Here is a 24865-nt window from a genome sequence, read left to right on the forward strand (position 1 = left end):
TTCTTTCAGAGGAAGACAGAAGAACTTCCATGTAAACACTTTCTACCTACCCTGTGAAGATTTGTTTCAAAGTAGAGGCACTAGTGGGGGCAGGGGGAGAAAAATGCAGTGCTTCATCCAAACACCACATAAAGCTAATACAAGTGGAAGTGGTGCCTCTGGTCTTGCTTGCTACCAGATTATTCCCTCTGGTGTCAGCAGCTGTAGCTTGATTTATACTAAGCATTTACAGTGCTTAGTCATACTAAAAAGACATAGAAACAAGAGTACTAGAAGTCTGGTAACAACAGCATTAAGAAATAATTGTCATAGCCAAGAATTCCATTTAAAAACTTTAAGAAACACAGTAGTCCTGCTTTCTACGATGAACTACACAGGTATGAGGCAGTGTTACTAAACAGCAAAGAACGGCTCAGAGGTAGTAAGCCACTTTTCTGTCTGTTCACACCTCTAATGGATGGAGATAATTCTCACTTGTCTTGGACATAAAGGCCACCACTGTCCATTACATACTACAATCACACTTCCTTTACACTACTACCATTCATGCTAAGCTGCAGGACTTCAGTTCCAGTAATAGTTCCATCTATTTTTAAATCTTATCTCCTATTTCTCAAAATGACAGCAGTTATGTAACATCTGAATATTCATTCCACACAGTTTGTGTCAGTACAGTGTAGCTCACAAGTATCAGGCAGTCTAGCTCAACAGCATGGCAGGTTTAACACAACACCTGACCTTAGGCATACAGCAGTAACACTAGTGTGGAAAGTTAAAAAGACTGCTGAACCATCAGAGCAAACTTCCTGCTGTGCAGACCTGAACACTCAAAGACAATCCCATCAAATTCTTCTTAGTGGTAGCCCACAAGATGATCTCACCGCATGAAATTTAGAGGGTTAACATTGTTTGGGAACATTTTATTGTGTACGTGACAAGATTTTACACCAAGTAGTCAGTTAAATAGTACAAATTTACATTCGTGAGGAATGTTTTAGAAAAGTCAACTTAAAAAAAAAAATCCTCCTTTGCCCTTAACCCCATACCATCCCTCAGCATTTTACAGTGGAAAAAACAGAACAATCTAATTTACATTCCCTAACTCCCAACACAGGATGGTAGCTGAGTGTAGTTTATAGTTCATCTTTCACATCTGTGGATTCCTGTGGAGACAAGAAATAGACAATCAGAATCTTTCTTTTTAATAATAAAGAGATAATAAAAGCTGTGCCAGAAGAACTGAGTTCATGAGAAGTACTATTGACACTTTCAGATGATGGCATATTAGATCTTCTCTAAGAGTCAGAAAACCCCTTACTTCAGGCTGCTCAAATGTTAGCAGCAGATCAAGTTTGTCATTTCATCTTTAATACTTCAAAGGATTAAAGTAGAGCCTACTTTGAAAGCTACCTTTCAAGCACAGTATTAGCACCATTAATAGCCCTATTCTACCTGACAAGAGGAAGCAAGTGTACTTGCCAGATGACTGTCAGAAACCTTGATCTGTAAGCATGCTAATAAAACAGTCAAAGTAGAACATAACTTCTGCTATAGACAGGTAATATGGTTCATTAAATTCTACAGTGATAGCAGAAAAACCCCATAAAGCAGGTATGGTACAGTAACTATTGTTCGTCAAGCTTATTCTTAGGGAATTTGACAGGTACTAGTATGCGAGTGCAACACCAAAGGCTATGTAAAGTTGGAGATAATCTTGTAGAACTTTAAGAGCCAGGCAACACAAGAAAGGCAGGCAGACCCTATGAAGGTCTCATGGTAACTTAAAGGATGACATTCAGAAACTGTAATGGAGTTTAGCATACTCATCAAGACTTTGTTAAAGCTACAGACATTAGTATTATTAGCCAGTGAAGTCAAGGCTCACTTCATAAAACAGTTTAACTATTTAGCTATTAAGTCCACATTGTTGCTGCATATACTATGGTATGCTAAGGAAAAACGTGCTATTTGTGTTGCAGTGATTCTTCCAAGAAAAGCTCAGAAAAGCCTCACACTAACTACTAGAGTTATGGAAAGCAAAGTTAACAGGTTTGTGGCCAAGAAGTACCACAGCCAGAGCTGCATGGAAATCAAATCAAGATCAAGACTTCACCTTTTGTGTTTCACTTTCTTCAGCATCCACCTCTTCTTCATCTTGCTCTGCCTCCTCAGCTGCATCTTCAGGCTCCTCAGGCTCCTCCTCCACCTGTAGGAGGGTCACAGGTTCTTTGCTATGCATTCTTAAGAGCTCTATTTGCTTGGGATGTTTGCTAGTTGTGAACTGGCTAGCACAGGCTATTGAAGTATTTATTATCAGTTCATAAGTTTGATGAATCATTTGCCCCAAGCTTTCTGAAGGGCAGGACAAGTTACTCTTTACCACTGATATGCTCATTACCATGGTTCCTCTAGGAAGATACCAACAAGTTCTTGCACAGCATTATGAGAAGATATACACCCACTTATTAATTTCCCCCCAGGCAGGACTGGGATGCGTTTCTGTTTGGCTCCTCATTTACTCCCCTATAACCACCATTTAGTTAAGAATTCAGCACTGTTCAAGAAAAAGCAAAAGAAATAGCAGCATCTCAACAAACTGGGAAGGACAGAAGCTTCGAGGACAGACTCATCAATCCCCCACCCAGAGACTTGAACTGGTCTCCTGATGGCCCACCTACATGCAGGAAGCCATATGCATTTCAATCTCATTTTAAGCAAATCTACTGTTGCTTCTCTATTTTAAGCATAAAATACTTGAATTAAAAAAAAAGAAAATCACCCTTCAACTGAAGGCAACTAACCTTTGCATCCAAGTCGATGTTCAAACTTAAACGAAGCATCCTTTCTATTCTATCCCCATATTCCTTGGTGTCTGGTAACATATATCCTGATCTCAAAGTTGCAGTTTCAAACAATACCACTGCAAGATCTGAAACTGTTTTGTCATCTTCATTTTCCTAACATGGAAGCATCAAAAAACAAACAAAAAAATTGCTAACTAGTTCATGTGCAGCCAAGCAGTCAATGTTTTACAATTGTTATTTGTTTACCTTGACTCGCCTCAGCATGTCCTTTATCAGTGGATGCCTAGGGTTTATTTCAAATGTCTTCTTCTGACTAGCATAGTAGCTGAAAAGAGTGAATATCAGTATTAAGCTTTAAAGTGAAGGACAACTACACCTTTAAACTCCATCAATGCTGAATACAGGTACAGTGACTATATTCTCTTTAAATTAAAACCACAACTTAACTCTGAAAGCTTTCAAGTGATTAAACCAGTTTGTGTTCTCTTATCACAAAATGACAGATGGAAAACAGTGCTGATTAAAGTCTTGCTCACCAAGCAGTTTTACACACTAGGCTTTGAAACAGCAATCAACATAAGACAATGATGGGAGACAGCGACTCAGTTATAAATTGCCTTAAAAACATGGAGAATTATCTGAACCAGATGGAAGCTTGGTATGCCCACACCAAACCAGCTGGGCCATCAACTACATTTCATATCTGCTACTACGTATGAATATAAAGCTTACTTTGTAGAGATATCCTTCCCAGTTTGGTAAGCTTGAGCCTTCATGATTCTTTCCATGTTACCAGACCACCCATACTGACTAGCCACAAGTGCACATGGAGATTGGGTTAAACGTTGAGATAGCACAGCTTTTTCGATCTAGAGAGAAAAAAGCCTTAATTTTAGTTCACAGAATCAAGCTCTTATTATGGAATAGAGCCAACTCTGAAACTGTGTCACTTGGCCACTTGAGTGGTGTCCAAAAGCTTTATAACAAGAAGCAGTCTAACTCAGTATCTTCCCAAAGTCAATACAGGCGTTTTATCCAACTTGGTATAGCCTTCCATATAAAGATGGCAGGAGAAGTTATTATTACGTCCTTGATGACCAAAGGATTAACAAGGCAAGCATTATAGCAGGAAGTACAATAGCATATGCAAGTAAGTAAGGGTTACAAAATAGCTTAACATTTTGTACCTTGTCCTTTAAGGCCTTGTCTTTCATCCAGTTTAAGAGTGGTTCAAACTCCTTTTCCAAGGCTTCCCGACTCTCCTTAGATTTTTCGCTTTCTTCAAACTTAACTCCTTCTTTAGCTACGTTCTGAAATCTCTTGCCATCAAACTCTGGCAGAGCCTGAATACAGTATTCATCTACAGGCTCAGTCAGATAGATCACTTCATAACCCTTTTTCAGAAGACGTTCAACAAATGGTGAGGACTCGGCCTAAGGAGACAAAATGGAACAGACAGCAGTTCAGTTGTGTTGGTATCAGCAGCTAGCAAAACCTGTACAGATATTTTGATAAACAGTAGTATAAGAAGACTGAACTGCAGTAGTACCACAAACACAGAGATTCTACATTTGTAGCAGACAGTCCAGCAGCAGTACTTTTTTGACTAGAAACCTTATATATTTTCCTCCTTCACTCCATGCTCACATACCTCCTTCCTGCTGGCACCTGCCATAAAGTATATCTTGTCCTGTTTCTCTTTCATTCTTTCCACATACTGGTCCAGGCTTGTAAGGTTACTTTCATGATGAGAAGACTGGAAGCGAAGAAGTTTAGCCAGTCGTGTACGATTAGAGTGATCCTCAATCACTCCAAGCTTTACATTAGTACCAAATTCTTTCCAGAATGTGTCATTGTATTTTTCTTCTGCAATTTTCTTGATCATATCAAGGGTTTTACGAACAAGTTTCTTTCTGATCACCTACAAAAAGTAGTAATACCAAGTTTTAACAGTAAGCACTTGATAACCTCAAGTACTAACCACCACCTTTGGTCTGTCAGCCATTGCCACAATAATCCCACTCATCTCATGGGACTGGGTATTTTCACTTATGGAAGAACTTTAATTTGGGCTTGCTGAAAAGGGCAGATTTGAGATGCTTAATGTCCTTGATTTAGAAGTGAACAGAAGTAGTCTGAAAACAGAAGTGCTGTGGTTTTCTATACTTTGACTTCACATTCTTACATTTTTAAAGCTAAATTAAGCAAGCTATTTGTCTGCCAGATATTACTGTTACATATTTTCATTCTGAACCAGTCCCCTCCTATTAATATGAAGAGGTTTATGATCTGATTAGCTTACCTTTAACAATTTATGCTGCTGAAGTGTTTCACGAGATACATTCAGAGGAAGATCATCAGAATCCACCTAATTCAAGAAGAAACTTATTAAGTATAACTAACAGTATTTTAAAATTAAAATCAAATACAATTAAGATGTAATACTTACAACACCCTTAACAAAGTTAAGATATTTGGGCATCATGTCATGGAAGTCATCTGTGATGAATACTCTTCGAACATACAGCTGTATTACAAGAGAAATAGTAATTGGGTTATTGTAGAGGTTTCATATATTTTTAAACCACAATCAACACACTTGCTTGTTTTACCTTTATGAAATCACTTTTTTTGGATCCATATTCATCAAACAGGCCACGTGGAGCAGAATTGGGAACAAACAAGATGGATTTGAAAGTTACTTCCCCTTCAGCAGTGAAGTGGATGTAAGCCATAGGATCATCATGATCCTGTGAAAAAAAGTTTTTAATTGACAGTGGAAAGATATTGGCAAAACATTCATTTTATGACTGAAAAATGTGTTTGTCAGATCTAAGTGTGTAAGAAAGAATGAAACCATCTAAGCATGCTTCATTAGAATCTATTAAGGAGACAGAAGTGCCTGATTCAGCTGAAATACAAATAATCTGGGAGACTTACTAGCTCTATTTAAAGCCAGAACTAAAGAGTTACCAATACAGAAGATTACAGCTTGCAATCCTAGACTGAATTCCAGACAGCAAACCCACACACTGACACAGTTAACCCATTCTTCAAAGGCAAGCCCATCCTATTAGCACTCAGTCACCATGTCATTTACACAACATGAGATACTCTAGTATCTCTACTGCTCTGAAAAAATTCTTGAGCCTTGGAGATTACCTTGGAAAAGGTTTTGTAAAAAGCTTTGTATTCATCTTCTTCAACTTCTTTAGATGGTCTCTGCCAGATTGGTTTTATGTCATTCATAAGCTCCCAATCCCAAACAGTCTTTTCAACCTAAGTACATAAACAGCATAATACAATAAAGACTCATGCTTCACTACAAATAAGTCAAAGAAATCCTACCAAAGAGAATGTTAGGTCATAAAATAGCATAAAAAAAAATATACATACATGCTATCTCTAATCTAGGAAATAAATTCAGCAGAGGCCTGGGCATTCTCACTTAAGTGTGTAGCGCTTAAGTGTAAGCACATAGCAAAAAAGTACACTACAGTATGGCTAATATACATTACTGCATTCACCGGTGATCCAAGATTTCTATTCCACCACCATTACGAAGAAAACTTTCCAAAAGAATATATTCAATCCAAACTATTCAACATTATTGAACTACTTAAGTTTGCTATCACTTCAAAGTGAGTTCACTGTGCATAAACTCAAAGGCAGTCATTTGCTCCATTTCAATGAAGTTTATCTTATTTACTGAGTTATCCAGTCACACACTTAAATAGGACTGTTTTGGAAAAGTACACACATTGAAATGCATCTCTGAAAGACTACCTATTAAAACTGCTGAAATAACTGTCATGACTTACAAGACCTCTGAAGGCTGACAAAGCTCACCTTTTTAGTTTTTGGTTTCTTCTCTTCCTCCTCCTCTTCAACTGCGGCTTCATCATCATCTGTTTCTTCTTTCTCCTTTGCTTCCTCCTCCTCCTCCTCAATGGGTTCTTCAACAGTCTCTGTCTAGAGAGAATTAAGAGGGGACTCAGCCTGTTTAGCTTTCTAGCAAATAACTTCTAGTATTTTCTGAAACAGCTTAATCACAATACCAGTTTAACTTATGTGATTTGCCTATGGCAAGTGTTTCTGTGTAGGCAGCTATGTGTTTAGTTGCATTTTCATGAATGCATTGCTTTCCTCCAACACACTGGGAGGCCACTGTAGTCAAATATGAAAATTCAGCTTTAATAGCATTGGATACACAGGCTAACCACAGACTGAGATGATTCAAAGTTAGTGCTACACCAAAAGGTATCACAAGAACAGCTGAACAGTTACAACTGCCTTATTTTTAATACAGACACATACTGTGGTCTTGCTTGACAGCTTAGCAAAGCTTTCAATCACCAGATAAGACTCCACTGCATAGCCAGCAGAAGATTCTCTCCCCTCCCCCCCAGTAACTCTTCCTGAAATATCTGGTCAAATAGTTTTCAAAACCTGAAATTCATACTATATAACTCTCAGTTAGAGACACTGACCTTGCTGCTCCACACATATATGGGGAAGTTTATGAACTGTGAATATTTCTTGACTAGATTTTTAACAGTATCCAGCTCAAGGTAGTCTGATGCTTCCTCCTTCAAGACAAGGCTAAAAATAAAAAAAAAAAAGATTCATTCAGAGTCCAAGACCAGTACTTTAAAATAGTTTTACAGAAACAGAAGCACCTTTCCACTGTTGCTGCTACAGTGATTCAAACTTATCTAGTCACTGCTGAACTAGTAAAAGCTCCCCATGCACCTCTTCAAAAATACAAGCTTTTGTGGAATAAGCATTCTTAACAAATGGAATATAGTCCAAAGTTCAAAACTCTAAATAAAAAACTCAAATCACATTGATTATAATGATCAGGCTATTGATCTCCTCTTACTGATTTCATTTGAAACTAGAGCACTGAGAGGATTAACTTTTTCCCTACTGAAGGCCTTCTTCAGGAAGCAGTTCTCCTAAATGACAAAGCCTAGTTCAAGCAAATTCACATGCTTGAAGTGATGAAGAGGGGGGCTGTCAAGCCTCTTCTAATTTGATACTTGTATCAGACCAGTCCCACCAGTAGATAAACAGCAATCTGTTTCCAAGGTGGAACTCTACATCCCCTGTATCAGTCTCATTTAGCCACAATTGCGTTGAGAAATTGCATGAGTCTGCAGGCTGCTGGAAATGTCTGGAATTACTTGCCACCAGTTACTTGTCAAGATGCTTGTGGCTTTCTTGGCTTGACATTTCATGAGATGAACTAACTGCATTAACAATCTATTTTAGATGCAATAACTAGTTAGGATGCTTGCATTAGCCTGACAACAGCTGTATTACAGGAATCAGACTCTGTATGTATTCACAACACTAAATTCACCCAAATTTTCTAATGAAGCTATGTATCTATCCATACACACAACTTTTTTTAACTTAAAGAAACTGACTTAATACTCACCTTATGGTTGTGCCACGTCCCAAAGTGTTTCCTCTTGGGTCATCAATCACAGAGAATTCATTTGAGTCTGACTCCCAAATATGTTGCGTATCATTATTGTGTTTTGATGTGACAATAACTCTGTCTGCTACTAAGAAAGCAGAATAAAAGCCAACACCAAACTGGCCAATTAACTCAGATGTTGATTGACTATCATCCTGCATTTCAGTTATCTTGTTTAAGAATTCACTTGTACCAGACTTTGCAATGGTACCCAAGTTTTTAATCAACTCCTCTTTTGTCATGCCAATACCCGTATCTGTAACATGAAGCATGTTCTTCTCTTTGTCACACTGAAAAAAGAAAAAGACAAATATTCAACTGGACTTTGCTTTGAACCTTTAGACACAATGCACTACTGTGAAAGAGTGACAAGGAGACTAGCAACTGATCATTCCAGTTTAAACTTGCCTGGCTATGATAAATTGAATTCCCAGTAAGTAGAGCAGTAAGGAAAGACTACCTTTGAGGTACTTCAATAATCCAGTTACCATTTATTAAATCAGAGATATATTTTCAAGGGACTAAAAGAAAAGAAGTTGTCTCTGGTGAAGTGAACTGCAAGTGTCCTGATGTGGTGGTCACAGTCTGTTTTTACATCCGTATTAAGCAATCAACTTAACAGATTAATGAGACACTACCTTCTTTTATTCTTTCCACTGCCCCTCAGTGGACCAGATAAAATGGTTAGATAATGCTTCTTACCTTGATTTTGACAGTAAGTTCTTCATTACCAGCAAGAGCATTCTCATCAGTTAAGGATATTAACCGTATCTTATCTAAAGCATCAGAAGCATTTGAAATAAGTTCCCTCAGGAAAATCTGAAATAGAAATCAGTAGTCAGGAATTCAAGAATACACACACACAAACCATCATAGCATGTCCTACTGATAAAGGCACTAACCTCTTTATTTTTATATAAAGAGTTGATAATAAGTTTCATCATTCTGTTAACTTCTGCTTGAAATGCAAACTTCTCAGATTTTTCTCTGATTTCTTTTATCTGGGATGCATTTAGACCATCTAGCTGGATAGCTTCTTCTTCTCTGTGGAAACAATGGAAACACGTCAAGTAATCTTGTTCCTACACAGTACCACTATTTTTACAGTCTAACAGGGTTCAATGTAACATCAACAATGAGACCCTTAATTACTGACACAGCTAGCATAAAGTTACATGACTGCATCAGATAGCTGCAACCATAACTTTCCTCTACTGGTTAACCTCCACCCAAGTCAGACTCAAGTGAAAATCCTGTTTGCAAATCAAACTTTTTCCCTTATAAAGGAACACAAGGAAGAATACATGCATTTTACAACCACTGTAATCCTCAGCACATGGTACAATTCACAAAAGATGAAGTGTTTCGTAGGTATAAAATTATTCCATCAGTAGGTGTGAAACTGATACCATTTACTACATGCAGTTACATGCAGAAATAAACCCCTATTTACCTGCTGTTATGTGACTACTGCTATTAGACAAAATAAGCCAAGTATTTCTGAATCCAGTTACCTCAGCCTCTTCTTAATTTAGAGGGGGACAGTGTTTTCAGAAATAGACAGTTTTACTGTACTTCTCCCAGATGACTAGATCTCTCCAGTTTAATGACAGCACATCTTTGAAAGTCTACCCCCCCCAACACCGTCTACACTTTGGGCATTAGCAATATAAGAAACAATCCTTACAGTAATGACACTATTCTTGACAGTTCACAAGTAACTGACCCACACCCCCACCTACCAACCTCTGAACAACTTCATCATCTGTTCGAGACCCTTCTCTGCTTTTACCCAAGTCATCTTCCACGGTCCCATCCACATCCACCTCATCAGCTCTAACAGACACTGGAAAAACAAGAAATCCAACAAGGTGAGCCAGAACCCCATTCAACACTTCCAAAACTCTTCTTTGTTACCCACAGAGATTTTCAGACTCAGATCCATCTATTCTTCCACCCCACCCTTAAGGTAACTTTACCTCACTTGGGGACATCAGAAAGGGAGGAAGACAACAAACTCCAGCCTCCTCCCCCACCTCCCCGATAGCGCATGAGCGGTCCCACATGTACCTTCCCCCGCTCCGAAGCGCCCCCCTCCCTACAGGAGGGCCAACACCAGCTCGAGAGAAAGCAGGACATGCGGCCCCCCCCTCCCCTCACTACACGTGCGAGGTCAAGACCTGGGACAGCAGCTGCCTCTATGCGCCGAGGCGGGGGAGAAGGAAGGGACCCCCTGGGCCGACAGGGCTCCGACAACCCCACCCAGGTGCTCGCCAGCCTCCGTCCGCCCCTCTTCTCCCAGCACTAAGGGAGAAGTGGGGGCTGCCGCCCGGCGAGACTCCCCGCCCCCCACAACCGCCACTCGCCAGAAGCTTCCAGAAGGCGGTAGACGAGGAAACAGCCAGGGGACTCACCGGCCAGAAGCAGAGTGCACACGAGAGCGAGCCCCCACACTGGCTTCATGGCGACGCGGGTTTGCGGCTGCAGAAGAGAACAGCCCCGGGCAACACCTGCCTCGCGCTCACGAGCCCGCCGCAACCGGACGCAGCCGCCACCCGACGCCTCCCGCGCCGCCGCCAAGCCGCTGGGACAGCGGCAGCCCTCCCCCTTCGCCTTATCAACGCGGGGCGCTGAGGGGTGGGGGGGGGCTCTGCGCGACTGTCCAATCAGAGCGTACCACGCCAAACACGCAGCCAGTGGTGAGCCGCGAAAGGTGGGGCCCGGGCCCGGCGCCGCCAATCGCGGCTTTCCATGTGCGGTTTCCTGCGGGCAGAGCGTGGCCGGCCCCGATTGGCTGGGGGGAGGTGCTTTTGGCCAATCATGTCCAGGGACAGGTCTCTGCCGCATGGCCTTCCAGCATCTTTTTTTTTTTAATGAATAAGCCGTAAAGGTTTAACGCTGAGGCTATGTGGCTCGCAGTGAGTGCGGCCGCACCGAGGTGCGATAAGAAAAACCTCCGCGTGGGCAGAGCGGCTCCAACCGCTTCCGGGGGCACCCGGAATGTTTACCGTAGTCGCTACGGAAACGAGCGCTTCCGCTCATGGCGGCCCGCGCGCCCCCAGGTACCGAAGCGGGGGGGAGTCGGGGGCGGGGCAGGCGGAGGGAAGGCCGGCGGGGCACGAGCCGGCGGCGGGCGCCGTGCGTGGATGGCGCGTCGCGGGGCATGCCGGGAGCTGCAGTGCGTGGCGTGCCGCGAGGCATGCTGGGAGCTGTAGTCCGCGGAGCGCGACGGGAAGGAGGCCTGTGTTGGGGGCTCGAGGCTGGGCCTTCGCACCGGCGGGCTCCGGCGGACTTCCGGGCTTGTTTATGACCTAACGTTTTTAAATAGTGAACGTTAACAAGCGATCAAATATAATATCCCGCCTTGTGTATGTTAATAAGCTACCTGGAGCAGCTTACAGTTCCCCCTTGCCTTCCTGTAAAAGTCTGCCCTGGCTTTCGTGTGCCAGTCGCCTGTTTTGTCTTACAAGTGGTCGACATCAGCTTTCCAAGAAGGAGAAAAAAATACCTAGCAAGCAATGATTCAATGAACTCTGTACTTGCAGAGGAATGTGTTTGAAAACTGTCGATCCAAGATGTTCAATATAAAAAATAAGAAAAGTCCAGCGTATTTGGTAACTTCACAAGCGTTGAAGTTAGTCTGTCTTTATGTAGCTAAAATTCTCTTTCGGAAAAATAAGCTCATCAACATTAGTTACACAGTGGACTAGTTAGTTTTTCAGCCTCAAAACTCAGTGTTGTATCTTGTACTGATAATCAGAATTTATAGAATTAGAAAGGAGCCTCTGTTTTATAGTAGGGAATTGTTACCCTTGGGTTCTTCTTAATGAAGCCAAGATTCTAGTTCAAGCGTAATCATTTAAAAAGCTATTTAAAAATAATCCATGAAGATTTTCTGTATGATTTGCAGTTTCAGTAGTTTTATTTCAGAAGTTGCTGCTCCACTGATCAAATAGGATAAGAGAAATAAGAGGGAAATTTACTTTCCCAAAAAGTCTGTGAGAAGGACTATGAAAAATTAAGTGTAAGAGAGGTCAGGATCAGGACTGTAGGTAAAAGACTGCCTGTCAGGTTTTTATAAAGACCAAGGTGAACTTGGAGGATTATTTTGCAAAGACCAGTCTCACCTAATTGAAAATATTTTCCAGTCTGCAAGTCTGAAAATGTAATTTGGTCATTCGAAAGTCTAAATGGAGAAAGTTTGTCTTTCCTAAAAGTCAGCTACAAGCAGCTTCAGGATTGCAGTTTCCTAATTAGTCTGTGTGATTCCTAGAGTGAGATATGTTACCGTACAAGTGTGAATGTGATTTAGGGATTCACAGAGTAAACAGATTTCCATCTCGGAGAATTCTTGCATTAACAAATTTTATGACAGTTTTGTTTTAGCAGTTGTTTTTCAGGCAATGAGAAAATGTAATGCTTCATTGCAAACTTTTTGAACTTTGGCAGCTGAAATAGCATGAATGCACACCAATTCTGTTATTGATTTTGCTAAACCAACAGAGATTTTAGATTAAGTTTTATGGAGTCCAAATTCAGCTGGTTTCCTTACTACTATGGTTATACAAGGTAGAATGATGTTTTTGAAGGAGATAGGAACCTTAATAAACCTATGTTTTGTCCTTTGCATTTAGAGGTCATACACTACTAAGAAGTGTGATGTAGTTAGCTGCATTGATTGCTAAGCATACATTATACTGTTTGCTTTCATTAAAGCCCAGTTGGATTACCCCGGACAAAAGTGATAGGTAAGAATGAGGAGGCTGAGTATTTGTGCTCTCACAAAAACAATTTGGTTTCTTTGCAGAGTTTGACAATTCTCTGACTGAATATTGAACTTTTAAGAATTGTTTCTTTTACCTCATTTTAAACTATATTATGAAATTAAAAATTCTTTTTTAAACTGAACTATCAAATACTGCTGTTACTAGGTCTTTAACACAAAGCTGGATAGCATTTCTTCTCTGCTAGTCACTCTTCAGGGAACTTTTTAAATCTTAGGTGCACTGACCACTACTGCTATTCAAAATAAGTCTGGACATCACTTTCCAGGATTTAACACCGAAGCAAAGGTGTAACTATTAAGAAGTAATAGTTTGTTAATAGGGGAACTTAGCTACATTAAGGAATTCTTTAAAGCAGTTATATATACTTTTGATGATTGTGTGCATAATGATTGAGAGAGTATACTTAAGTGCTGTATTTGCTCTTTTAACTAAAAATGCTGTGGCATTTGGTGATAAGAGAAAGAGTACAGGCAGCATTTTTTTCCCATGAAAATGGTAGAGCAAGTGTTTCTCCAGTGCTCTGCAGCTTTATCAGCTCATCTGCCTGTCCTTGGGGAAGTCTGGTCTGCTAACTGAAGCATGCCACATGATTCCAACTATGAGTTATAGCTAGCAAGAACTATTAGCTTGCCAGAAATAGCTGTAGAGATAAATTGAGAGGTGTTCACACAATCCAACTTTAGGTATTTGACTTAACCAGCTAAATTAGCCAGCTAATCTCCCTAGGCTCCATCTGTAATAAATAGAGAGAGACAATCCTTCTTTCATTGTACTGGCTGTGACATGTGTCAGACTCTTTCCTGAGCTGATTTAACTCTTTAGACCAGCAAAATAGTCTCTAGTTAAATCAGCTTATATTGTGTCTGATGTGCCCCAGACTGGAGCAAGGTAAAGAGCAGGAATCACTAGGAGAAGGCGATATTCTCCTTTTGATAGTGGTGGGTCGAGCCACCATTTCTGGAATCCTGGAGTGTAGCTTACGTAGAGCAAAGACATCATACACGAGTGTAAATGTAAGGAAACCATAAAACTGAGGAATGAGTTTCGTTTGGCAGAATATTTCCTCTTTTAATACACTGGCAAATTTGTAACTAATGCGAGTTCCATTTTATTCACGGGCAATAAAAATGCTCAAGTTTGTGTCAGTGCTAATAAGGCATGTACTGTCGTACTAGTTTTGATAAAGAAATATGAGTGATTTTATTTTAGAATAATTAATGCAGCCTGAAGTTTTTACCACCAAATTAAGCCCTGTCTTTCTGGCATTATCACGCATTCTAAATTACTTATCTGAATTCTCTGTAATTTCAGCTTCATTTGTATCTTTATTAAAACAATAAATCAAGAGTTAGCATTTCTTTCATTCTGCAACCTCTGCTTCAGGGACTAAATACTGTAAATACAAACAAACTGGAGACATATCCACTTCTTTAAGATGCTTGACAATATTTGGGACTGAGTATTTGTGAATATAAAACAAAAAGTGCTGCTATTAGCTGGCTTTCCAAGGTGATTATCCAAATCTTAGAAAATATTTACAGTGACTACATGCAAGCAAGATTAAAATACTATTGTTTGTAAATCATGGTGTCTTTCTAAATGCTTGTGCTATGAATTATTCTTACCTGCTCTCTTTTTATCAAGAGCAACTATTGAACAAAATGCCATGTTTTGACTTCAGTCAAAGTTATTTTGTGACTATCTGGAGACTGCAGTAGTGGGAATTCACCTCTGATCACCAACTGGGTGAAATCCTTTAGGCAGAAGCAACCAGGCATTTTTGTTTTATTACATGACATTGGAGCAACTGTAGCAATTACAATATAGTGTCTGTAATGTGCCATTTCATTAGGTGTCATATGGAATATTTAGGTAACTTCTGAGCATGACAAAGTGTTCTGCAACCAGCAAAACTTGTTTATGGATACACAGATTACTCTTAATAATGACACAAAATTGGAAGATTGCTTTTTAATCGTTACAAAAATATCACTGCTCTTGGTTTGCCTATTTTCTTGAGGAACAATAGGGAGAAAAATAACAAAGTATATAGAAGAGCTTTGGTACACTTAGGGACTAGATCCTGAGGAGTCCTAATTTGATATAGCATCATTCATTTTATCTAAAGACTTGAGAAACTGGCTTTAGTTTATTTTTATTATTTTTGTTAGTCTCAGTATTAACTTTGTGTCAAACCCTCTTTGTTTACTTATGAAAAAGCCAATTAAGTCAGCAGAGGACTAGTGAGCTAAATAATGCAAACAGGAATTATCTGGGCTTTTATTGATTTGTGCTCCTCTTGTCCTTATGTTCTTGCCAGGGCATCCACTGTTGGCTGCTGTTGGAGAGAAGATACTAGACTGATCCAATGTGGCCATTATTAGGTAATGTATATGCTATATACAAGCTTCATTAACTTGAATAATTTGAATACCTAAGGGGCTGAATTCAGTGGATGTAAAATACAGTCAGAACCAGATCCTTGAAGGAGCCTTGGGCACCATAATGTTCAGTCAAATTAATCTTTCACTCTGCATCACAAAAAATGGAACAACTGCAATGAAACGTTGAAAGTTACATATATTTTTTCAACCTTTTCTTTCTTGTCCCACCATTTTTAGGAATTTCCAGAAGGTCCACAGCACCTTGTAGGAGCTTAGTCTGAAATACTTAACTTTTCAGGCATGACATGCAGGAAACATTGCACTCAAAAATATGTATGTCCTATGAGTTTGATGAAAGATTCACTGATGTTAGGCAAGTTACTCACATGATCAGAGTTGGTGTTTGGAGGACTGGGGTCTAAGCTGTTCCTTCAGCAAGTACTTTTGGTGTAAATGTGTCTTTTAACTTTAAGACTGTTGTCTACAACACCATCAAAATAGCATTAGGAAAAGATCTTCATATGTATCTTTTGCCATTCTCTTACATTTTTTAGTATTAACCTATTTAAAAATGTTAAACACTGACTTAAAAATCAGTGTCTTACTTTCACAATTTTTAATTTTTATTTGTTTTGCCTTAAGTTCGGTAAAAACTGTTTGTTCTTCATTTATTATTTAGCTTGTAGTCTGCTCTATTGCATTCCTCCTGAGACTGATGATCACATTGGAGCTGGCACCATCAGTGAAAATTCAGTAATCTGTTTCTTTTTTATTATTATTATTGCTGAAGTCTTCAAGGTATCCCTTGAAGTTTCCTGCTGTGTATTCTTGTAATAGATGCACTGACAGAATGGAATGGGTTTTAAAGAGCCTAGCACAAAGGGCAAAATCCGTGAAGAAGTATAACTAGAAGAACACTGTACAGATGTGTTATACAGATAAAATGACCATGTTTTGATCATTCTGAAAACCTCCCTCATTCTTCAAGTGCTAAAAACTCTGTAAGTTTCAGTATTACTGGAAATGTGCACCTGCAGTAGTATGTTCATAATCATATTGCCGTAGCTAAGAATAAAAAATGTATGACAAGAAATACTACTTTTCTCAAAAGAGTGCAGCATTATTCTGATCTGTATTACTATTCTCTACAGACAAAGAAAATCATAACTTGAAGTGATCAGGTCCAACAAGCACACAAGCTGTAGCATTTGCTGCAAGCTCTCTTGTTCCACAACAGCTTTAGGGTGTCAACTCCAGCAGGGCATGTGCTTAAATCAAAAATCAATGAACCCATTCATATCTTTGAAGTTAAGCACATGCTTATGTGCTATGCTGGGTTGAGGCTTTAGTTTAGAAAAGGAGAGAAAAGATAAAACAGACAAATTTTCTGTTTATGGAACAGAGCACATCTCCATTAGCTTAAATGGAGTTTGTCTACACCTGCAGAGAATATGGCTCAAAGAACGCATGGTATAAATAGCATCACTTCTGGTTCTTCCACCCAGAATGGCAACTGCAGTCCTCCAACAACGGAAACACTATTAATAAGGAGGTGTCAAACCTTCAGCTAGTATAAATCGGCATGGCTAGACTGCAGTCAGTGAAACTGTAATAGCTCACGGCAGCTGAGGATCCACTCGCTAGCATTGTTGTTTGCGTAGTGTCACAGAGATGTGTCAATATAGCTTACAGCTTGTTCACGCAAGCTTAGCCAACTTTCTTAGCACTCAGTGAACTGTAAAAGTTTTTGGAGTACAGCCCCTATCCACAAAGGTCTAGTTACCATCCAGACCTTGGGAAACCTACCTTGGGAAACACGATTTCTGCAGGTTGGTGCTTGTGTTTTATCCGAGAGCTGAACCAGGAAGACAGAAAAAGCTTTGGACAGAAGGCATTAATGTTTAAATAATATTTCTTTTTTCCTACCTGAAAATAAGGGAGAGAATGACCAAAAGTCCTTGAGCAGCTCGGGAAGTACCCAAAGCAGCAATGACTTCTGCTCTATTTGTTGGGTGATAGCTCACCCTAGTGGACTGTGAGGAGGCTTTTCTTTTAATAAATCACAGGTATTGTCTGTGCATTCAAACAGCAAAGATTGTTTTAAATTGTTTGTTCCTGCTACTTTAAAGAAATATTTTACTATGCTATTTTCTGTGGATTTCTGTTAACAACGTAAGTAGGGTATTGATTATGGAAGGGCTAAATAATGAGAATTAAACACGTCAGCAGAGTGCTTTATATGTTCATCTCCGTAAGATGTCAAAATTAGAAAGAGCCATTTCTCAGGTATATTTTTGTCAACCGTTCTTTACATATATATGTGTGTATACCTATGTTTAAAATGAATATTTCTCTAACTCTGTTAGGAAAAAGATTTTTCATGGTTATACTGACAATTGCCACTTCCTTGCAGATGTATCGTGACTTCTTTTTCTTTTGTCCCAGAGAGAGAGTCTTTGCAATACTGCAAGTGAAGGTTAACAGACATGTTTCAGCAACATTTATTTGTGCCAGGAAAAACAGTCTTTATTTCTCCAGTCAGAGACATCATAAGTAAACTGCAATAGCCAGTGAACTCTAGACCTGTTGAATGTAAATAAGTGAGCGCTAAGGTCTCAGCTGGGGGCACAATTTATTTGTGAGCTCTGGTTCTTGCTTCTTACATGTTAGATCAAAGATAGTAGCTGGAAAATAGATGGAAAAAGAATGTCAAATAAAAATCCTTGTGCTTTCTCCAGGCAAAATATTTTCTTTCAAGATTTGCATTGTGAAATTCAGGTCTATATCAACAGACAATCTGCATACCAATTACATATTCAAATATATTTAAAAAGAAAGGAAGCTATTCTTACTGGGACTGTGAAATATATTTTAAGGATGAAATATCCATTTTTTCCTTGACAGATTTGGAATGAGACATAGGGACTAATGCAGAAAACAGTAGAGAATCAGGCTTGGAAATTGATTTCTATTCTACAGAAGTACATGTGCATTAGCTTTCAAATATTGTAGACTCTTTTAAAAGGCTCAATCACAGTGTGAGGGAAACTTCCAACTATCCCATATTTGTAGTGCAATCAGATTCTAAACAACATCACAAAAATATTGCTAAAAAGTGATTTGTACAGGAGTGACATTAAATAGTATCTTTAAAGCTGCTAATGGTCATTGAGTTCTCCCGTCAGCTCCCCTCTTGCTAGAGATGAGAAGCTGGGCAGCAGCTGTGTTGTGCTCCATGCCGAGGAGCAGCCAGGCCAGCTGGAAGCTGAGGGTGACTGCTGCTTTGCTGACAAGAGGTGAAGTCCCCCAGTACCAAACCAAGAAGAGCTTGCCTGGTGATGGAAACCAGGTTTGGCTAGCAGTCCAGCGCCTGCTAGACAAGTTTGTAGTGACCAGGTGGGACTGAGGCCAAGCTGGCAAATTGCATTAGCCAAGCTAGGCATGCTGAGAGCATGAGGCAGGCAGAGATCAAGAGCATTTAAACTCAAGGCCTGAGTTTAAGTGCAGCTCCTGAGCCACAGGTTGGAGGGTGTGTAGGGTGGAGGCCCCAGATCAGGCTCCTCCCAGCAATTTCTCACAGTTCAGCTGTGGGTTTTTTTTGTTGTTTTTTGTTGTTTTTTGTTTTTTGGTTTTTTTTGCAGATGTCTGATTCAGGTTATACAGCTGTGTCATATCAGAGTATATCATGAACACAGGCAGCCAAAGTTGGGGGGGGGGGGGAGGAGGAGGAGGGAATGGGGAATGGGGAATGGGGAATGGGGAATGGGGAATGGGGAATGGGGAATGGGGAATGGGGAATGGGGAATGGGGAATGGGGAGAGAAAGGGGAAGGAGGAAAGGGTTGTAGGGAAAGGTTGTATAGGAGGATAGACCTTGTTAGCATGCTTAGGGCTTTGCTTCTGAAAAGGTGTTTCCTGCTTTGAGTTAGTTAACGAAGAGATAGCTTAGCTTTTGAATGTTTTAAGTATGCAGGTAAATATGAAGTATCTGTTTTCGTATGGGTGCTATGATGTGAATTTAGGAAAGTCTAGTGGGCTCTTGTGCTTTCATCACTACAGAAATGCTGTAGTGTGTGAGCAGACTGGTAAGTGAGCTACAGATTAATATAATGAAAAAGAAATAGTATATTTGTCAGGACAAAATCATTTCTAGAGTGTGTAAATTTTTTTTTTCCCTCAGTGAGTTTGTTTTTTCTTTTTAAATATGCTGGTCATACTACATCTTTTCAGCTTTTTTTCTATCATGTTAGACCATCCTTCCTATCTCTGGGCTGAGTATTTAATTATTGCATACAAAGTGGAATGGCTTTAATAGGGGTGAGTGAGAATACCTATCAATCACCTGACTACTCAGAATTATGTGTCCAGCTCTTTTTCTTAGGTGCTTTTAGTCAGGCTCTTCTCAGCCATTATAAGTGCCAACTCAGTTGGCTGTTTGCTGTGTCTCTTGGTTTGTAAGTCTTTCATCTGTAGCTGCCTTGCTATCCCTACCTATTGGGAGCTTTTCAGCCTACAAGAAATGTGTGTATTTCATTTGGTGGTGAGACTGCTGAAAACTGTTCTCTTGCCAGCATGTTAGTCCTTTTGCAGATCTAATCTGGGATTGTCTTCCTCCAGAATAATCTGTAGGATGAAATGTTTAATAGGAAAAAGTGTCTTTCCAAAGATAAATAGCATTGGTAGGAAGAGAATGTCACAACCAGGCGATGAGCTGGCTGCACAAGTCTGGCTATGGGCTACAATGCTGCTTAGACTATAACTGAGTTGTATAAAAATTAGAAGAAGGTTTAAAAGTGTGTTGTTTTTGTAAGCTGTTTCATTCAGTTCTGTCTGAGAAAGACAGGCTTCTCTTTAGAAACAGCTTGCTACCTTTCCAAGTAGACATGTAGTTGTAACTCTCAGTAATTCTGAAAGCAAAATAACTTTTACAATGTGAAAGAACTACTATGGGAGACAAAAAAAAATTGGGCTGCTTTCCTTTGAGTCCTGGGTAATTGTCAGCAATCTGACGCCAACGCATGCTACAACAAAGCTACCATGCCTCTGTGTTATTTATCCAGAACTATGATGTGGACTTGGAGGGTTGAATTTAAAGAAATAGTTTTGAGAATTTCATAGAACCAGTATGAATTTTTTCCTGTTTGCTCTGCTAGTATCCAACAGAACACAGATTGTGAGAATACCTGTAGGAATGATAATATTAAAAAGAGCGGACAGCAATAAAGTTTAGGTCAGAGGAAAAACAAGCCCTTAGAACTGACTAAATGCTACATAAGATAAAATGCTGTCAGCCCTGAGTTAGGTTCATTTAAAGCTAAGGGGAAGAAAACAGTGTTGTGCATTTGTTTTGTATTCTTCCAAAAGACAAGAATAGTCAAAAGAGAGAAAAATGCTGAAATCTGTTGTAACAGCATTGTACAAAATGACTCAGGAGTTCTGCAGCTACAGGACCTAGATATTGTTAAAGCTGTGAATACTTTTTGCTGTGAGTTTTTATTAAGAGCAATGATAAGTACACAGTTGTTTTAAAGAAGCTGAAAGCAGACCAGGAGAATACTGTGGATATTATGCTGACTTTAGCAATCCTACCAAACTAGTCAACCCTTTAAACGGAGTGGCAGTAGATTTTGGAGAGAGACTGTGTCTGTGTCCTTCTTCTGACTACCTTGTGTTTTAAGAATGATGTGTTAATAGGTTATAAGAGATTTTAATATTCATCTTGGAGCAAGATTTCAAAAGAACATGTTATATTCATTTAGATACATTAATAGGCACCCAGATTTTCAGAAGAAATCACTGCTCAGTAGGGCATTTAGAAACAAATTTTAAGCCAGACTTTAAATTTTGTATGTACCCAGCAGTTCCTTTATTTACTTATATTTTTAAGTGAGAGCTGCTAAGCATTGAACAGTTCTGAAAACATGACCTGCAGTAGTTAGTTCATGGCCCGTTCGCACTGAAATACAGGCAAAACTAGTGTTTATTTCAAATGTGCATGATCAAGCCTACAAGGTTTTATTTCACATTCTTGTCACTTAAAGATGTATGTTGCTCTGAAATGACAGATTTCTATCATAGTTTAATTTGCTATTCTGTATGTTGCTACCCCAGTACTGAATCTTCCTAACCTCCAAAATGTACAAGTTTTTGTTAGCTAGATCTAGAGATGTGAAGTTACTTGCAGAGAACGGATTTGAATAATTCTTGAACAGCAGAGACCCTAAAGTAAGGGGAGAGGTCCCCTAGGTGGGGTGAATTGTCACTGGTTTTAAGGAGTGACGGTGTTCTTTGGCAGGCTTTTTACAAAGACGTTCATAGTCTCTATTTCAAAGAAGATATGCCGTGGGCTTGCCAGATGGCACAGTGACCCACTGGTAGTTGTAATACCATCTACTCTGTGTACAATTCTTATCAGTAGGAAGATCCCGGAATAAACAGGCTGATTGGCTTTGTGGTGCCCCTGTACACTAATTACAGTATATAACTCACCTTGCCATGTGTGGTCAGCAGATGGATTTGGGCATCACGCTGTTTGCCAAGTCCACGTTCTCACAGACTACAGAATAACCTGGCAGGGATTGTCGTCACTGATGGCATTTGTACTGAACTTCTGTGCGATAGTTGTCATTAACCCAGCAACTGTGCAATAAGGTCTACAACATATGGTTCAGTTCCTTAGGATATTGAGATTTGTTGTCTGGGTGTCTGATGATTAACATAGTCAGAAAATGGAAAACAAAGGCTAACACATTTAATTTCATATTAGAAGATCCATAGAATACAAAAATGCTATAAATAAACTATTTACTCTTTACGAAATGAAGTAGTCAGAGTCCTTTGTCCAATAAAACTGATTATAGGGTTCAGAAAACTACTTTGATTGCAGATTGAAGCTGTACTAGTTTTATCTGAAAGATCACTGGAATTGCAGCACAGAGTGCCTGTAGATGTTTTTCTCACTTAGTAACATTGGGGCAAAGCTATGAGGAAAAAGTCATACTTCTTAATCCTTTCACTGACTTCTCTCCTTGAATGTCATACACTATTTAGATACCAGTATTTCATCATTATGCCCTGGCAAGACAGAGTAGCCATGTGTCCTGTGCTCCTTAAACTCGTGTCCGTGAAGACTTATCGAAGTGAGTAACTTTATGTGCAAGGAGTAGTCTAAAGCTTCGAGGAGACTGCAGAGTCAAATACACACCTAAATCTTCCCAGGTTCCAGACCCAGCGTAGTTATGCTGAAGTTAGTTACAACGGCAGTGTAACTACAGTACGATGTAACGTGATGGATCCTGTGGAAAGGCTGCACAGCCCTGCCCCTTTGAAAGGCGAGCCGTGTAGGGGGTAGAGGGACCAAGGTATGATACTCGATGGGGCTGCAGTGCTCCATTGAGGACTGTGCCTGATCTCGCCCTTTGCAAAACGATACGAGTTGTTTTAACTGAGGTTCTTCCTTGCCACCTATCAGCATGACTTGCATTGGAAATGCACTGATGATCGTCAAAGGCACTCCTACGCATGACTGACAGATAATGGTCACATTTTATGAAACGTTAGAAATACGATGCATCTATTTTCACCTTCACCTCACTTAAATATGTGTTCACATATTCTTGTGATGGTAGATAGTAACATTATCAAACCGTAGCTAACAGAAAATTATAATAGAAGTGAATCAAACAGTTTAATTCCATTCACATACTTCCAAATCTAGGCCCAAGGGAGACAAATAATTTTACACGCTTTTCAACCGGTTGAATACCAGCAGCCTGGTTTTTGCCAAGTCTTAGTATTGTAAAATATTGTGATGCTGTTATGATAGAATCTTTAAAAGACTACAGGAGACTAGTAGTATCTCCAGAAAGAAACAAAAAATGATAGCATTTTGGTTTAAAAAATGGGAGGCAATTCTGATTTTAGGAGGAAGATCAATTCAAAGATAACATATACCAGATTTTCTAAATTGTTCTGTAGAAATATACAGACTAAATGAAGGCTCCACGTGCTACATCCCAGGAAAAAAAAAATTGATTAACTAGCTCTCAGGAGCTAGTCTCACACTTACAAGATGTGGAAAGTCAGATTTGTTTGAATCGGTTCTCTTAATATCTTTACAGGATGCAGAACAGACATAGTAGTTCTTAACTTCTGTTGTTTCCAGTGAATATGCATCATATGTATAGCTAAATAAAATCAGTAGAACTAAAGATATATCCCAAGGTTTGCATATTTTAATGGTGGGCTTATTAATCGGAAGGTGATATTAGAATTATGAGTAAGAGCTTAATTTTTTCTAAAAACTGGTGCAGGTGTATTTTTCATTCGGTGGGGGTATTTTAAGAGCCAGATGTGTTTACACAGTTGTCATTATTAGTTAATGGATTTGATTGTGGGCAAAAGTAGTTATCATGTTAAACTTACTGTTATGTTACTAGATTGAACTTAAGGCAGTTGTAAAAAAAGAATGTAGTCATACTGTCTAGCAAGTACATTTTACTGGCATCACTGAATAAAGAAAGAATAAACAGAAGCACAGATCTGTGTGTTTTTTTTTTTTTTTTTTTCCTTTCCCCTCCCCAACTCGGGGGTGGGGGGAGTGGTTTGTTTCAAATGCAATCAGTCAAATTAGAATAAAGGTAACACAGAAGCTTTTTATGGAAAGAATATTACAAACAGTCAATTTAATTTGGAATAAATTAAAATTATTGTAATGAAATGGGATTATAAGGCTCAGATAAGAATGAAAAGTATGGTGGGTGAATTCTTATTTGCAGTTATGCTAAGGCGATGAAAATGTAGCACAAGTGTAACCAGGCAGTGTGAACACTTACTTTGGTATGTGTTCACGTTTTGTTCCAGGACAGAGCAAATATCCTCTAGATTATAGGGTAAATTGAAATAAAACGTTCTTAAGCCAACATAATAATTTTACAGCTCTTTAATTATAGCATCTGAAAACTGAATGAAGTTAAACCAGTGCAATTTCCCCAGCTAAATGAGATTTGAGATCACTGTACATTTATCTGTCAGGGAGTAAGTTAAAATGGGCAAAACATGATTTATGCTTTAAAGCCCATTTATACTAATCCAGCAGTGTAAAATGTCTTTGGTTTTCCTTGCATAAGTTTTCCTCTTTATTTATTATTCAAATCCTGTTTATGCTAATAACATAATCTGTACTTTCATGCCTGACTAGTTAGTATTACAACTTGAGGGTATTCATATTTTTCAGGTAAACTGTTATGTAATTTGATAATTTATGGATTTTCAAAGCAAGAACGATGGATGTGGAAGGAGGCTACCAGAAACTGGAAAAAACCTTATCCTATAGATCAGTAACAATTAATTTTCAAAGCCTCCAGAGGTAAGCAAAAAATATTTTTAGATATTTGATATCCTATGT

At 39.2% G+C, this 24865-nt stretch overlaps 2 protein-coding genes across 3 annotated transcripts in view; one reads left to right on the forward strand and one right to left on the reverse strand.

Moving 5' to 3' along the window:
• Window positions 1–899: 899 nt before the first annotated feature.
• On the reverse strand, window positions 900–11151 carry HSP90B1 (heat shock protein 90 beta family member 1). The gene is made up of 18 exons (XM_026117931.2): window positions 10704–11151; window positions 10036–10135; window positions 9192–9333; window positions 8992–9108; window positions 8248–8579; window positions 7295–7406; window positions 6654–6776; window positions 5967–6083; window positions 5417–5554; window positions 5254–5331; window positions 5107–5172; window positions 4456–4725; window positions 3992–4237; window positions 3537–3673; window positions 3051–3129; window positions 2802–2957; window positions 2114–2206; window positions 900–1163 (listed from the first exon to the last, which is right to left on the reverse strand). Exons 1-18 carry the CDS (start codon window positions 11134–11136, stop codon window positions 1134–1136), a joined length of 2769 nt encoding a protein of 922 aa, XP_025973716.1. The 5' UTR covers window positions 11137–11151; the 3' UTR covers window positions 900–1133.
• A 74-nt stretch (window positions 11152–11225) lies between these two features.
• The window catches only part of NT5DC3 (5'-nucleotidase domain containing 3), a 46130-nt gene continuing 32490 nt past the window's right edge, over window positions 11226–24865 (forward strand). For both annotated transcript variants that reach the window (XM_064513635.1, XM_064513639.1), the window contains exons 1-3: window positions 11226–11351; window positions 15397–15460; window positions 24695–24826. The gene's annotated coding sequence lies outside the window, so the exon portion shown is untranslated. The remainder of the gene's footprint in view (window positions 11352–15396; window positions 15461–24694; window positions 24827–24865) is intronic.

The sequence above is a fragment of the Dromaius novaehollandiae genome, chromosome 1 (genome assembly GCF_036370855.1).
Source record: "Dromaius novaehollandiae isolate bDroNov1 chromosome 1, bDroNov1.hap1, whole genome shotgun sequence".
NCBI lineage: Eukaryota > Metazoa > Chordata > Aves > Casuariiformes > Dromaiidae > Dromaius > Dromaius novaehollandiae.

Coding starts and splice junctions, on each gene's coding strand:
- HSP90B1 (XM_026117931.2), bottom strand. CDS start 11,136: ATGCGGCAGAGACCTGTCCCTGGACATGATTGGCCAAAAGCACCTCCC. Junction 6,084..6,653: donor AGAAACCAAAAACTAAAAAG/GTGAGCTTTGTC, acceptor TTATGTACTTAG/GTTGAAAAGACTGTTTGGGA. Junction 1,164..2,113: donor AAGAAAGTGAAACACAAAAG/GTGAAGTCTTGA, acceptor TTGTCTCCACAG/GAATCCACAGATGTGAAAGA.